Consider the following 15,870-nt stretch of genomic DNA (forward strand, 5'->3'; position numbering starts at 1 on the left):
TGAGAGGGATAGGAAGAGAGACAGAGAAATAACCAGACATCACTCTAGTACATGTGCTGCCGGGGATAGAGCTCAGGACCTCGTGCTTGAGAACGCGATGCTTTATTCACTGTGCCGCCCACCCCCAGACCACTGCCTTCCACTTTTCATCAAAAATTTTAATTTCATTAAAAATCTGAGTGGCTGGGCGGTAGTGCAGCGGGTTAAGCACACATGATGCAAAGTGTCAGGACCAGTGTAAGGATCCCGGTCCGAGCCCCCAGCTTCCCACCTGCGGGGAGCGGGTAGCTTCACAAGTGGTGAAGCAGGTCTGCAGGTGTCTGTCTTTCTCTTCTCTGTCTTCCCCTTCTCTCTAGATTTCTCTCTGTCCTGTCCAACAACAACAGCAGCTATAACAACAATAACAACCACAACAAGGGCAACACATTGGGAAAAATAGCCTCCAGGAGCAGTGGATTCGTAATGCTGGCACCAAGCCCAGTGATAACGCTGGAGGCAAGAAAAAAAAATTTAAAAAATTTGGAATCTGGACTGGGTAGTGGTGCACCCAGTACAGTGAACACTTTGCCATGTGTGAGGAGGACCTGGGTTAAAGCCTATATACTCACCTGAATAGGGGACGCTTCAAGAGCGGTGTAGCAAGGCTGCAAGTGTCTCCTTTCACTAAATGAGACTTCTCTGAGGCTCTCAAGTACACCACACCTCTCCTGAGACCTGCTGGCTGAGCCCCTCTAAGCCCCAGCCCACTCCCTTCACTGAACCCTCTCCAGACCCTAGGGATCTCCCCATACCCTGCCAAGCCCGGCTCATCCAGCTGACACCCCCCCCCCAGGGACTCCACCTCTTCCAGAGCCCCAGTGAGCCCCCACCTGGAGTTCCAGTCCTCAGTGATCCCTGCTTCTACTGAGCCTGAGGAGAAAATCCCCTTCCAGTGGATGCTACATGACAAGATCAGCACATTTCTCTGCAACCTTTCTGTCATTTTAAGTCCAGATTTAGAGAACAATTGCAAGAACTTATACAGAATCCATCCTGACTCCTTATACTTATTTTATTTGCTGTAATACATATATGTATGTGTGTACACATGTGTGTTCCCTTTATTATATAAGTACTTGTATTTCTTAAAAGCAAAGAGTTACTCTACATAACTACACATCATGATGACTAAAATCAGGCAATTAAAACAGATGTAAGGGGCTCAGGCAATAACTTACCCAGTTAGACTGTACACTTTACCATTTGGGAGGACTTGGTTCTGAGGTCCCAGCCACCACATGGAAACACCTGCAAAGCGGAAGCTGTAGAGCTGTGGCATGTTCCCCACCTCCTTTTCCCTCTCTATTTCTTCTCCCTCTTTCTTTCTCCCTCTCTGACTCTCATCCTCTACTGAGAGGAAGAACGAGAGAGAGAGAGAGAGAGAGAGAGAGGGAGAGAGGGAGAGAGGGAGAGGGAGAGGAAGCAAGCTTGCCAGGAGTGAAGGAGTGATGCATGCACAAACACACACACACACACACACACCCCTCCCTCCCCCCGTGATAAGCCTGGTGGCAAAACAAAATACAAAATAGAACAAAACAGACACAATACTATTCTCAAACTATAAACCTTACTCAGACCTCAGTTTACCATCAACTCTCTGATTCTCATCTGCAGAATACCTTTACCATGATCGTGACCTCTACTTCTATTTTGTTATTAGTAATAATACACAAAATTGTCACTGTTGTTACATGTTAAATACCTGTTATACCTTAGAATGTCTTATTTCCATTGATACGCCCCTGGTAAAGCTTTTTTTTTTTTTCCCCTCCAGTTTTGCAGAGCGGTTAATGGCTTGTTCATTTTATGGCTTTGTGGTTTGTGGCAGGCAGTACTGGGACTGAATCCAAGTTGAGTGACAGCTGGCATGAGAAGGCGGAAGTTGGCTCTCCATTTTTTATTAAGATGAGTTTGGGGAATCTGTGACTTCATAGACCAAGCCAACCTTCCTGGGACAATAAAGGAAGAGCAAAGCCTGAGAGGATGTGGGCCGGGGCCAGTGGCGGTAGCTGGGAGAAAGCTCATTATGTCCATGTTGACATTTGGTTCTTACTCCAGGGTGGCAATACTTTCCTTTGGTTTTGTGAGAATTAAGTGAGTAAAGTGCTCTGAATAGAGGAAACTTCAGAACAACCACCAATATGCATAATTATCAGTAGCTCCTGGGGACTTTCAGAAAATTCTGCACCTGCCCCTTGTACGACGCCCTTGTCAGTTCAACCGGGGCGGAGCTGCCCTGAGAGCTTCGGACACCAGCCTCGGGACAGCCGAGCTCGGACTGCAGTAAGTGGGAGGATCCCAGATGTGCTCAGGACCTGGCCAGAAACAGAGAAAAGCACTGTACAGCGCAGTTTGCAGCCATTGAGGACCCCGGGAAGCTCCAGCCCAGGGGGCGGGGCCCGGCCATCAGGAGTGCGCTAGTGCCCGCCCCTCGCTACGTATTTACGGTCGCTCCATTCTATTTCCGGGGCACGAAAAATCTCTCCTTAGGAATCGGTCGGGGCCCTACCGGAACCGGAAGTCGATTTAGCTCCTGGAGGAAGCGGCTGTCCAACCCGTCAGCCGCTCGCGCCCTCGGGAGGGGCGGTGACTTCTCTGCTCCGGCGCTGCTAGCGGGTCCGCGACGGCCGGCGGCCGGCTGGAGGGGCGGCGCCATGAAGCTGTACAGCCTGAGCGTCTTCTACAAAGCTGAGTCCAAGGTGGGCCTTCTAAAGACTGCTCAAGACGTGTCCTCCTTCAGCTTCTTCCAGAGGTCCAGGTGAGCGGGCCCGGGGGCGGAGGAGGGTCGGGAGAGCTCGGCATCGGCGGGTTGCGGGGTCTGGGGGACCCAGGTTGGGGGAAAGTGGAGGGGGATCGAGGAGGCCTGGGCTCCGCCTTCCTCGGGAGCCATTCTTTAGCTCTTGCAAGGCTTGTCATTCCAGACTTCCCTTAGGGGCTCCGATGTTCACACTCAGCCCTGTGAGGATGATAAGTGCTGAAACAACCCGCGTCCCCCCGCTTCACACTCATTCCCATCGTCCTTACGCTGAATCCCAGACACCTGTGTTTTAAACCACACACACAGACACCCACACCCAGTGATTGACCCGGGCTTGGGCGCACCCCTGGGGTCACCTGCCAGGTGACTGTGAGATAGGTTGGCACACGCCCCCGACCCCTTTAATACTAGAAGAACCTCCGAGGCCAAGGGAGATTACTCCACAGGACTCAAACCCAAATTAGACGCTTGTAACAACCGGGCTTGTAGTGGCACGAAAAGATCCTGTGCTCGATCTGGAAGTAAGCATGGGCTTGGGAGGACTTACAAGCATTTAAGCTTCCCTGGGGCACTTGAATGGCCTGGGAGGTCTGTATCCTAAGGACCCTAGAGACTTCCAGTCCTTCCCTGGGGGGTGGGGGGGCGGGGGCGGTGACTCCTCAAGTCTGGTAGAGGCCGCCATCTGGTTTCTTTTCCCTGCTCTGGTGAGGCTGCTTTGTTCTAGATGTCAGTAGGGTGCTGGCAGTTTCTGTAGCCAGTAATGTGAGTGGTTTGCTGGCAGAATCGAAAACAATTCCTTTCATTTGATGGGACTTCCTCCTGTTCTCAAAGTATCTTGTTGATGCTTAGCTTTCTTTACCGTGGGCCCCGCACTCTGTCACTGCTTTCTCTCAGCTGCTAGCCTTTGCCAACGCTGATTATTCTTTTGCTCAGAGCTGTTTCCCCTTGCTTATTTGGGATACTTACCCTTTTCAGATAACTAACATGGTTGCATATACACGTCTGCCTCTTCTTAAATTCCTTAAAACACACATTTCAGCAGAGCGTATTGTTTTTCTCTTCAGACCAACCCCACCCCCAACCCCATGCCATCTTTCCTCTCCTGAGTATCAGGCTCCAAGCTGAAAGCCTTCAGGTCGTTTCCCTGATTCCTCTAGTTCTTGTATTCAAATTCTTTCACAGTGAACACAGTTCTTTCTTTGTCTGGTTCAGTACTACTTCTGAACTCTGTCACTTTTCTGTTTCATTTCAAGGACTTCCTTGTTTTGAGACTTCTGAGGAGGATATTTTGATCAAATCAAGAGACATATGCAGTTTTGTTTATTTAGGTTCTTTAAAAGATTTGTTTATTCAGAGAGTCAGCGGTGCACTCAGTAGAACGCACTCATTGCCATGTGCAAGGACCTAGGTTTGAGCCCCTCATCCCCACGGGCATGAATGATGGAGCATTGCTGCAGGTGGCTCCTTTCTCCCTCTGTCTTCTCACTCCTTCTTAATGTCTGTCTCTATTAAGAAAGAAATAAAAGAGGAGGCTTCCAGGAATGGTGGATTCTTGAGCAAGCACCAGGCCCCAACAATAACTCTGGTGGCAATAAAAATAATTAATAAAAAATAAAAGATTTGTTTATTAATGAAAAAGAGCAGGAAGAAAAGAGAACCAGAGCATCTCCTTGGCATATGTAGTGCTGGGGATTAAACTCAGGACCTCATGCTTGACAGTCCAACACTTTATCCACTGTGCCACCTCCAGGGATGCAAGGGAGTATGTGTTTGTGTGTGTGTGTTTCCTAATCGGATCACTCAAGATAACAGTAATCAACAATACTGTGTGCCTGGTGTGGTGCTAAGATTTCCATGTATTCCATTTAGTTACCATGACCTGCCTTGACTTCATAGACCAGGCTGAGTACAGGCAGTGCCTTGCTTGAGGTCCCACAGCTTGTCAGTGGTGGAGCCGGGACTCTATTGTGTAGTTCCCTTCAGAGCAGGGAAGGAAGTATCATCACTGCTCTGCTCTGTGTAGCATCCACTGCAGTGTCAGAAGCTTGCAGACCTGCTGCGGCCCTGCTGTGGACTCCATCAGGAACTCAGCTCTGCTGGCATGATGATATGGCGTTCCCCCTCTCTTCTGGCACGTTGACTTGCTGCTTCTAATCCCCTTCTCTTATGGCCTGCCTGTGATTATACTGTGCCAACCAGATCTCAGGATGGGCATCATGAATCTCTTCTCCCCCACCCAATAGCCTTTGCTCGGGCCATTTCCCACTTCCTCATCTTGGCTAAGCTGTTGTCCTCTATTATTTCCCAAGTGCCCTGCAGACCTAAGACCCGGTCCTCTGGCAGCAGTGTGTGGCACTTCAGTGCTCAGTCTGGGTCCACAGCTGAAGCGAACTGTGTATCTGCAAAGCAGTTCTGGCCATTCATGTTTGTCCAGTGCCATTTATTTAACCTGATTTTTGGAGGCTAGTGGGACTTTGAGAATAGGAGCTGATTGTGGTCCCCACTGTGATCCCAATCACACTGACCAAAATGTTACACTATCAGAATTTGCTCTCCAGAAATCCCCTACAGTCTGGTAGGGGATAGTTTGGGTGGGCTAGGTAGCAGACAGATGTGGTAGGAATGGTTGTGAATATTTGCAATTACCTGTATTTACGAAGTGTTTATTATTTGTTATTAAGGTTGGGAGGGAAAAGAGTGAAACCAAGTTGCACCATCTCCCTAGAGTATAAACTAAGAAGTCAGTTTCCATAGTATTGGGGACAAGGTGACAGGAATAGGTAATATGTGTTGTGTTTCTTAGTGTTCAGGAATTCATGACCTTCACAAGTCAACTGATTGTCGAGCGCTCAGCGAAAGGCAGCCGAGCTTCTGTCAAAGAACAAGGTAAGAGGACCTGTTGACAGGTGTGTGCTACGCCAGTGCCACGCCCCAGGCAGCTGCAATTCTCTGCACACATTGGCCAGTTATCATGGAGAGGGCCGCCGGGACCCCATTCCTCTGCTGGCTCTTTCTCTCTCCTGTGTTTCTTTTTTTTTCTGTTTATGAAAAATTTTCTGCCCAACATTGGTGTCTAAGCCAGCTGGTTAAAATCGCCCTGAAAGTATGAACTCATTTAGGACGAGAGTCCAACTGTCTTGGAGTAGTGAGCAGTCTTCTTCTAGTGTCTTTTTTCCTCTCTAGAGTTGTAGACCTTTCCCAAAAAAGGATTTTTCTTTTTTTAACTAATTAATTTTCCCCCTTAATTTTGCAGAGTCAAAGAGCAGTTGCGAAGGAAGTAGGGGGATAGGTATGGGGGGAGAGAGATACCTGCGATACTGCTTCACCACTTGTGAAGTCTGCCCCTGCAGGTAGGGACGGGGGCTTGAACCCGAGTTCTTGTGCATGGTGTTGTGTGCTTTAAACCAGGTGCACTGGCACCTAGCCCTATCCAAAAAAGGTTTCCTGTAGCACTGTTGTGGCAGTACTATGTTCTGTGCTCCTCAGCTTGTTTTTTATTGTTATTGTTTGTTTGCTTGTTTGAATCCTAAGTCTGCAAACTCATTATATTCTCATCTTGGCCAGATTTTTTTTTCTTCGAAATTCAGGCTCCTTGTAAGCACTTCGAGGCATTTATTTCAGAGGCCTGTGCTGTTCAGACAGATCTGAATGAGGTGTGTGTGTGTGTGTGTGTGTGTGTGTGTGTGTGTGTGTGTGTGTGTGTACTTTATCAGCCCGGAGCAAGGACCGTTGCACTTTGTGCAGACCTGGAGTCATGTGACATGGAGGAGCTACATGGGTGACGTAATTGTTACTGGCACCACAAGGGGTATTGACTGCGTATATTCTGTATGGGATCTCCGCACCGTTCACATCCCAGAAATGGAATTAAGTTGTGGACATTTAAATAGTATCCGTTCTGTCCAGACTGTGTCTACCTGCCCAACTTGATTCCTTAGAGATACTTCCTTAGGCATCAGCCCAGCTTCTCAGGCTCTGTGGCATGTGTGTGCTTTGACCTCATGGTTGTTTGCACCTTACTTGGAAATTATCTGGAGGTTGTGGGTGCTGGTCCTGTTAGTCTTCTCACTCCTATTGTTGATCTCTCCTTTTCTCATTTCAAAGACTCCTAGCCTCCCCCCTTGTTTGTTTTTCCTTGTCTGGCATGGTCATCTTCTGGGAGAGATTATCGAGGACAAGAAAGTTCTTACGCTTCAGCTATACTGCTTCTGTCCCTTTCGTCTTGAGATAGGGTTAGTTGTGTCATCTTTGAGTCCTTTTAAAGTGACAAAAGTCAGCCCTGTGGATTGGGAATCTTGCGGTTCTTTTGGTCAGGTGACAACTTCAGCACAGCAGTATGAGCCATACCAGCCCACTGTGGTGACTGCTTTTCTCAGGATGGGCCTTTCCTCCCCTCCCCCCTCCCTCCTTCCTCTGCTTCACCGCAAGATGGAACAGGCTGGATCTAAGGACACCTGAGACCCAGCAGGGTAATTCCCTGACTTTGAGCCACTCTTAGTGGGGGCTGCTTGCTTTATGCAGGGTTCCCCCAACTTGGGAACAGAGCAGAGTCCAGAGGGCATTAGCTCCTCAAGATGCTGGTGTGCCTGACAGAGAGCTCTGGTGTGGCTGGGAAGCGCACTAGGACCCTGTTGCCTGAGGTGTACTTTTCTGCAGCACTGGCAGCACCTCCAGGCCTGGCCTGGCAGCCTCAGGGCCCTTACTTGTCCTAAGGCAGCTGCTGCACCAGACTGACAGCAAAGCTCCTCTGTGTGCATCCCAGTGACCGTGCCACAGGTCCTTCCACAAACCTACTCAGAGTGCTCGCGCTGACCCAGAAGGCCAGAGCTCAGCATTGTTGCCCTTTGATTTTGGGAGGATAGAGCTAAAGCCCTCCTGTCACGCTTCACGTGTCCAATTTTGTTTCCTTAGAATACTTGTGCCACGTCTACGTGCGAAATGACAGCCTTGCAGGAGTGGTCATTGCTGACAGCGAGTATCCATCACGGGTGGCATTTAGCTTGCTAGAGAAGGTGAGTTTGTGGTCAGACTGGACGGGACTCTTGTAGACAAGTGGGTTGGGGCAGCGAGTGACTGTAGGGTGTACAGGAATGGACTCGTGTGCTCCAGATAGGTCTGTTTTCTGTTGTGAGCTTTTCTGTTCACTCTAAGCCAAGAGACAGACTGACAGCCCTTTCCAAGCAGCTCCCTTGTGTGGATTTCTGCCCATGTCCAATCAGCCAGTGTCCCCTCCGATGCTTCTTATCTGCTCCTGAGAGCCTTAGCAGGTTGCTTTCTGGTGAGCAGCCTGGACTGTTGCTGCCTGTGTTTTTTCCTCCTTTGTTGCCACCTCTGCCTTCAGTGTTGTGACTTTCAGTTCCATCTGAAGTCACACTAGAATCCTGCCCTGATGGCCCACCTCCCTTCTGGCAGGCCCCTTCCACTTCACCTCTATGCCTCTGCTCCAAAAGGCCCCTTACTGATCCACTCTGCAATTACAGGAGCTCCTTGTCCAAGTTGTCTGGACCCATCGTGAAGTCTTCAAATGGTACTGATTATAAACTCTTCAAAAACACTGGCTGCATCTTGCACCTCAAAGCACTAGTGTGCTCAAGTGCATGAAATCTAGTGGTTGCTTAAGTTTAAAGGATTTATTCCCTTTTTGAAGAATGCACTTTGGAAACTTGAGGACCAGAAAGTCATAACCTGAAAAAGATTTGTAGTTTGATAGTAATTTGGATAGCCGTCATTTGGATAGGTCTTGTTTGTTTATTTACCACTATTTACTACCAGGGTTATCACTGGGACTGGCACTACAAGTCTGCTACTCTGGCAGCCATTTTCCCCCCCATTTTTCTTTTTTTCTTTCTATTTTATTTGACAGGACAGAAATAAATTGAGAGGGGGAGGGGGAGATAAGGAAAGAGAAAGACACCTGCAGCCCTGCTTCACTCATGAAGCTTCCCCCCTGCAGCTATGGAGCAGGGGCTCGAACCTGGGTCCTTGCACATGGTAACATATGCGCACTTAACTGGATGTACCACCGCCTGGCTCCCTGATAGTTTTATTTTTTAAAGATTTATTTGTCTATTTATAAGAGTGTGAACTAGAATATTCGGGCATGGATGGTGTGGGGAGCAAATACAGGGCCTCATGCTGGGGAGCCCTGTGCTGTGTCCACTTTGCCATGTCCTGGCTATGAGTTTGGATAGTTTTATCATTCACTAGATGAGGTTCACCTTGGACGGGACAGTCTTCATTTTAATGGGTACATAGGAAAGGACCTTGAGCCTTGATTTTCCCTCTGTCATTGACTGCCCTCCTCTCTTTTCCTTCCTGACCCCTGGGGGCCTATACTTCTCTCTGGAGGCCAGGCTCTCAGGTCAAGCCCTGTTGTGTGGTGCTAGTGAGCACAGAGTGGTGTGCTCTTCTTTCTTGCAGGTACTGGATGAATTCTCCAAGGAGGTTGACAGGATAGAATGGCCAGTTGGATCCCCTGAGACCATTTGCTTTACAAAACTGGGTGATTACCTTAGCAGATACCAGGTAGGCATGAAGAAGTCTTACATGGAGACCACACAGCCAGAACTGTATGAGACACAGAAGTCTAATCACCCTTTGTGCCTGGGTGACTGCGTACCAGCTTGTATGTTGATATCCTTTTGGGAAAATGCAGGGATCTCACTAAACCCTGGAACCTAAAGGTCCTGGGCAGGCTTCCACTTCTCTTACTGTTTAGGTAGTCTGTGGTTTCTTTTTTTGTTTGTTTGTTTTTGTCTCCAGGGTTATTGCTGGGGCTTAGTGCCTGTACTAGGAATCCACTGCTGCTAGAGGCTGTTTTTTTCCCTTTTGTTGCCCTTGTTTATCATTGTTGTTGTTACTATTGTTGTTACTGCTGTCATTGTTGCTGGATAGGACAGAGAGAAATGAAGAGAGGAGGGGAAGACAGAGAGAAGGAGAGAAAGATAGACACCTACAGACCTGCTTCACCACCTGTGAAGCGACCCCCCTGCAGGTGGGGAACTGGGGGCTCAAACCGGGTTCCTTATGCCAGTCTGTGCACTTAACCTGCTGCGCTACCACCTGGCCCCCGTCTGTGGTTTCTTTTACAGGTTAATTTAACATTGGTTAACAAAACTATAAGATTGGAAGTCGGGGGGGGGGGCAGATAACTTTAAATGTGTATAAGATGCAGCATACTCACCAACAAAGTCCCAATGTCAAACCACCAGAGACCCTTCTTTCTCCCTCGTCTTCCTGCTCCTCTTGGTTTCTCTCTCCAGTAACTATAATAGTCTTCATCAACTCTGTGAGTTATTTTTGGTATTTTTCTGCTAACTCATGTTTTACTTATGTTCCATATGTGAGGGAAACCATCTGATGATCATCTGTACTTCCTAGCTTTTCCACATAGCATAATCACCTCTAGTTCCATCCATTTTGCCCCCAAAGGCACAGTTTCACCTCTTTATTTTATTTTATTTTACTTTATTTTATTATTATTTTTTTTTTTTACCAGTGCACTGTTCAGCTCTGGCTTATGGTGGTGCAAGGGATTGAACCTGGGACTTAGAAGCCTCAGGCATGAGAGTCTTTTTGCATAACCATTATGCTATCTACCCTCTGCCAGTTTCATCTCTTTAAACAGCAGAGTTATATTCCATTGTGTACATACCCATCAACTTCCATCTAGTCATCAGTCTGGTTTTAACCAGTGAAATCCCATTGTGCTTGGTTTTTCCAGGTGACCACGCCAGTCCTGACAACTATCCTTATTTTCTACTCTTTCCTAGAACCCTCGAGAAGCTGACCCCATGTCTAAAGTGCAAGCTGAACTAGATGAAACCAAAATTATTCTGGTAAGCAAGAAGGTGGGCCAGTGCTCAGTCACGAGTTGATGCCTGTTTCAGACTTGACCGGGGGGGGGGGGGGGGGGGGCAGCAGTATAGCTCACCTGGGTAGTCCACCTGCTTTGCCAGGCCCCCAGCACACTGGGGGAAGTTTTGGTACTGTGGTGTCTCATTTTCTGTCTCTCTTTCCATATGGAAAAAGTCACCTAGAGCAGAGAAGCACCAGAGGTGACAAGGAAAAAAACATTGTGGCCAAAACAATTCAGTGAAAGTAGAGACCATGCATTTCTCTTCATACTTGGACAGCCCCCTCGCAGTCCTCATCCTTGTTAACTGCACCTACTGGCTGAGGGACTAAGCCAGCCCTTGGTTCCCCTCCATGCCCTGCCTGTGCAGTGACCAGTTTGGAGGCTCTGAGAGCCATCACTCTGCCTTCCACAGGCTGTCTTACAGCTACCTCTCTGGCAGGCTTTGGACACCAGCAAGAGGCAGAAATGGGCCCATTTAATAGGGGAAGGCATGTTTTATTGGTATGTAGACCTAACATACAAGTCAATTCAAATAAAGCAGACAGCAGCTTATATAAGCTTCCCTTTTTTGTTGGTCTACTGACTGCATCTGTTTTAACCTCTGGTTTCACCCTTGTGGCATCTGCCTCTGAGATTCCTTTTTCTTCCCACTCACTTGCAGTCTGCACACAGGCAGGAACCATTGACTTTTCAGTCCTCAAGAGTCAGCTGCAGGGGATGTGCAGACTTCTTGACAATCTTTTGCTGGTCCTGTCTCTTCACACTCTCCCCTGCCTGACTCCCACAAAAGCATCCCAAACCCACACCTCCCAGTACTTGAAGTCTCCCTCAGGCCTCCACTGAAGCTCCCTGTGTCTCTGGTGGTTGGACTGAAGTCTAAGGCGTGACTTGGGAGCCTGTGTTCTGTAAATTGTATCCCAGAGCCTTCAAGCACAGGCTGTCCAGGCCACTCTTTGAGCTATATGGTTTGGTGACTTTGGAATGAAAGTTTGGGCATTCCCACTTCTTGTAATGTTTCTCTCCATGGTATTTAACCAAGCCATCTCTTCCTTCTGCTACTGAGAATCTGAAGCTGGGAGTGGATACCCACTTTGTCCACTGTGGAGAGCAGATAGGATAAAGCCCCCCTGCCCTTTCGTAGATGGACTGTTGGCCAGGTTACCCCCACCCCCACCCATCTCGTCTCTGTCTCTGCCCCTTGATGGTTTAGAAGCTGAATTGCTCAGCAGAGTACAGAGATTAAGGACATTTTTTGCTCAGTCCTCGCCCAGTGCTATTTTAATGTGTGTTTAACACTCTGAAGAGACCTTTGAGAACTTTGCAGCACAAGCATGGGTGATCTGGGCTGAGAGTGAGGTAGCCACTTGAGCAGAGTCTGTGTGTGTGTGCTTGTATGTCCCAGACCCACAGGCTCTCTAGGAGAATTTATAGTCCTAACATTCCCTCTTGAGGAAGCACGTTGTGCAGTAGCTGTGTGTGGAGCATGATTTTGGAAATGCTTTGTGTCTCAGATAACCCCTTTTCAGTGCCAGAGGACAGGGGGTTCAGAGTATCCACAAGTCTAGCCTGGGGGGGGGTGATCCAGAGTAAGCACTCCTGTGGCTGAACTTCACCAGTGGCTCGTGTCAACTTGCTCTGTGAACAGAGCTGCAACGACGTCTTTTTCCTTCTGTCCAGCACAACACCATGGAGTCCTTGTTAGAGAGAGGAGAGAAGCTGGATGACCTGGTGTCCAAATCTGAAGTGCTGGGAGTACAGTCTAAGGCCTTCTATAAAACAGTGAGTCCTGCTGCTGCCCTGCCCGCACACAGCTGCTCTCCAACGCTCACAGAGCTGGAGCATTTCCTGGAATCTTCTGTGATGTGCACTGAGAGCAGAGGGCCGGACCTGGGATCCTCATTTGGGCACCATCCTGGCCTGTCCTCAAGAGATTCACCCTCATCCTTTATGCCAGTATAAATATTTAGGTACCTGCCTTTAAGGTGCCAGCTCTAAAGAGGTTCTCATATTTGTAGCTCCTTCTCCTTGGGCAGATTTCACTATCTGAACACTTCGCTTTCGTGTGGGCTTGAGGGTGAGGCTGGGGGGCAGGAAGAGAGCTGGGGCCAGGGAGTGAGTGAGAGACTATGAATAACGTGCTCCCCACCACCCATGCGAGGACCAGTCAGTTGTCCTGAAGATGTCCTTAGGAAGAGACCCCACCTACGGGGTCATTGAGGGGAGACACGGGGGCAAAGTTGGGGGGGGTGCAGATAAAGTCAGTGTTTTTGTTCTCTGTACCTGGTTTAATGTCAAGAATTTGACTCACTTGATAGCGTTGTGGGGTTTGGATAAAATGATCTTGAGGGGTGTGAGCCATTTCTGCACTGTGTCTCCCATGGCCTTGGGCAAGCAAGCAGTTCTTCATTCCCCTTCTGGCCAGCTCAGTGGAGCTTGTGTTGTCCATGCTGAGTTGGGGTGCTTCTTCACTCCCTACCCCCTTCAGCTCCTCTTTGTCTCTTCCAAGGCCCGGAAACAGAACTCGTGCTGTGCAATCATGTGACAACAGCTAGCTGAGGTCCCTGCGCTGGAACATCACCATCATTCCCATTAGAACCACGGCCCCCAGAGGAGCAGCGCCAGCCGTGGAAAGAGGCGGAGTGGGGACAGAATTCTGTTGCATATTGGAGCTCCTGGAAGGAGCCAAGGGGTGGCAGAAGGGATCTGGGGGTGGGGGACATTCAAATCCATGCATCCAGTAATTCTTGAAATATAATCCCAGACCCCCCAAAGGTGTATGTTCAGGCCATGTGAAACCATAAAGCCTCAGAGACTGGCGGATGCTGCTTGGCTTGTTCTCAGGCCCCCAGCTTGTGCAGAGCCCGGAGTGACAGAGGCAGCTCTCACTATGCCTTTGGGGCTTATTTGTATGTTAATTGTATTAACACTTCAGAAAGAGGGGGCGGGCAGAGGGTAGGGACACTGTGGGTTTGTGGGTTTTATTTGGACATTAACTCTGTTAACACTCCAGTGGAGAGATGAGGCAGGGCAGTGCTGGAAGAGGCTCATCCTGGGAAGGCTATGCCCGACCACTTCGGAGGCAGGGAGGAGACTATGCCAGGCTTTGCAAGCTCTGACACCTGTTGCCTTTCTGCTGCCTGGGTTTGGGTTCCAGCTGAGGGCAGAGCCCTTTGTTAAACTGTACAGAGACACTTGGGGTGGGGGATGCAAGCCCTGTCACAGGGTTTAGCTCTGAATACCTGCCTCACAGCCTGTCTCCACCTGGCTCTCTGGCCACAAGGCTACCTAGACCATGCCTCTCTTTCCCGTGAGCATTTCCTGTGGCCACTGCTGCTGCATCCACCCTATTGTGAACCCCATCCCCAGAAAGCCCAGCCCTAGAAACAGGAGGGAAAGCTCCAGGCCCTCCTCGGCCAGCCTGGGCCCTTGAGTTCTACTGTTGTGCCCCAAAGCACCTGTGTCCCACTGTGCCTCCTGGAGACTCAAGGCTCCCGGGAAGCCCCACTGGGATGGCATTTGCCAGTGGGGCTGGTCCTGGGGAAGGGTGCTGGTTTGCACCCTCCTCCAGGAGATCCCTCTACCCCCAAAGAAAGTGCCAGTGGCAGCCACACATTCCTCCACTTGGGCTCAGAGATGGGATGGAGATGCCCCCACCCAAGGCAGGGTTCACCTGCCAGGTGCTCATGTATTTGGGCACTGCTGACCAAAGGGCCTGGGCCTCCCTGAAAAACAGCCTGCCCATGTGATCTCTGTTGCCTCAGGGGTGCTGAGAGGTGCAAGTCTCCTCTGGCATCCTGGACAACTGCCTCCTCAGAAACAGCACTTTGGGGTGAGGGGTGCAAGTCTAGGGGAGAAAGGGGATCCTCTCACAAGCCCTGCTCCTTCCTCACTGGGCAGGCCAGCATGGAGGGCCCTGCCCATGCTGGCATTGGCCCTGTTCCTATGGCATCTAATGGCAATTGGTTCAACAAAGAGTGTATTTTGATAGCTGTGGCCTCACTTTGCTCTGTTTGAGAAGTTCCTATCTGGATAAAGTTGTCTTTTGAGATTCTGAAGTGGTCCTGTGCTTTGAGCCTCAGAGCAGTGTCTGCTTATATTTCTTCCTTCCCCTCACAAATGGGATCTTCCTCAACCTTCTCTGGCAGGAGCCAAGCCAGAGGGAAGCCCAGAGGGCTTGAGTCTGGCCCTGAATCCAGGGGGCAGTCTGGGCAGTAGCTCAGCTCTTTGCAGCCACTGTGGGGCTTTGCTTTCACCTGTCCTTATGAGCATCGAGTTAGAGCAGTCTTGGGCTTTCCAGTCTCACCCAGAGTGCTGGCTGTTCTGCTGGAGGATGGTGATTGGATGGGCCCCTCTTGGCCCAGGGAACTTTGTCCAAAGTCTGTGCTACTTGCAAATGGCCTTCCTCTGCCTGTAGTGCCAGCCCTGTGTGGTGCTGGGCAGGAGGAAGTGCAGGACCTGGGCCCTGACTTGTCTGTCAGGACACACAACCTTGAGCAGTGGTGACATCCCACGGGAGGGAGGCCCAGTGGGACAGGCTCCTCCGATTACAGATGATAAGGATTCCACCACTGCAGGCTCTGGCCTAGATTGGGACAGCCATGGGAGGGGGAGCCAGGTAGAGCCTCCCAGCCTCTGTGTCTGCAGCAGGTGCCTGTAGGACCCCTAGCCCAGAGCTCACAGGAAGGTTGGGTGTGGTGTCCAGAGATCCTGAAGCATGCTGTGCTGTGCCAGGAAAGCACCCAGTGTGGAGTGGGCAGGCAATGGAAGCAGGGCTTGGGGACAATTACGCAGTATGGAACCCACCCATCTCTGGGTGCCTGTGGGCACCCAAGGGGCTGGGTGGGTGGAAAGAGGGCACGGGGATCTGCAGAAAGGCCAGCAGAGCATGGAGAGGCTGCAGCAGCTTTGTGTCCTATGCTGTAGGGGGACAGCAGACGGGTGACATCCCTCCCAAGAGACAGGCCTAGGGGAGGGGAAAGAAGGGGTGGGGCAGGTCACAGGAAAGCACCTCCATCTCCACCTAGCCTCATGCCCCTTCTCTGAGTCCTGAGCCATACTGGGCGTGCCCGCCTCGCCCCCTCCCCCCCCCTTCCTGCTGTCTGTGCCACCCGGGACCCACTCTAAACCTAGATCTGCCATGTCACCTCTGTGTCCTGATACACATGGCCCCCTAGTGGTGGGTGCCCTGTGGTGAGCACAGCACTGACAGAGT

At 50.1% G+C, this 15,870-nt stretch overlaps 1 protein-coding gene across 1 annotated transcript; it reads left to right on the forward strand.

Moving 5' to 3' along the window:
- The first annotated feature begins 2,559 nt into the window (after nucleotides 1-2,559).
- Nucleotides 2,560-14,709, forward strand: LOC103114694 (YKT6 v-SNARE homolog). Its single transcript, XM_007524414.3, has 7 exons — nucleotides 2,560-2,800; nucleotides 5,604-5,686; nucleotides 7,712-7,812; nucleotides 9,221-9,325; nucleotides 10,573-10,638; nucleotides 12,336-12,437; nucleotides 13,165-14,709. Exons 1-7 carry the CDS (start codon nucleotides 2,697-2,699, stop codon nucleotides 13,198-13,200), a joined length of 597 nt encoding a protein of 198 aa, XP_007524476.1. The 5' UTR covers nucleotides 2,560-2,696; the 3' UTR covers nucleotides 13,201-14,709.
- Nucleotides 14,710-15,870: the final 1,161 nt, after the last annotated feature.

The sequence above is a fragment of the Erinaceus europaeus genome, unplaced genomic scaffold (genome assembly GCF_950295315.1).
Source record: "Erinaceus europaeus unplaced genomic scaffold, mEriEur2.1 scaffold_1012, whole genome shotgun sequence".
Taxonomy (NCBI): domain Eukaryota; kingdom Metazoa; phylum Chordata; class Mammalia; order Eulipotyphla; family Erinaceidae; genus Erinaceus; species Erinaceus europaeus.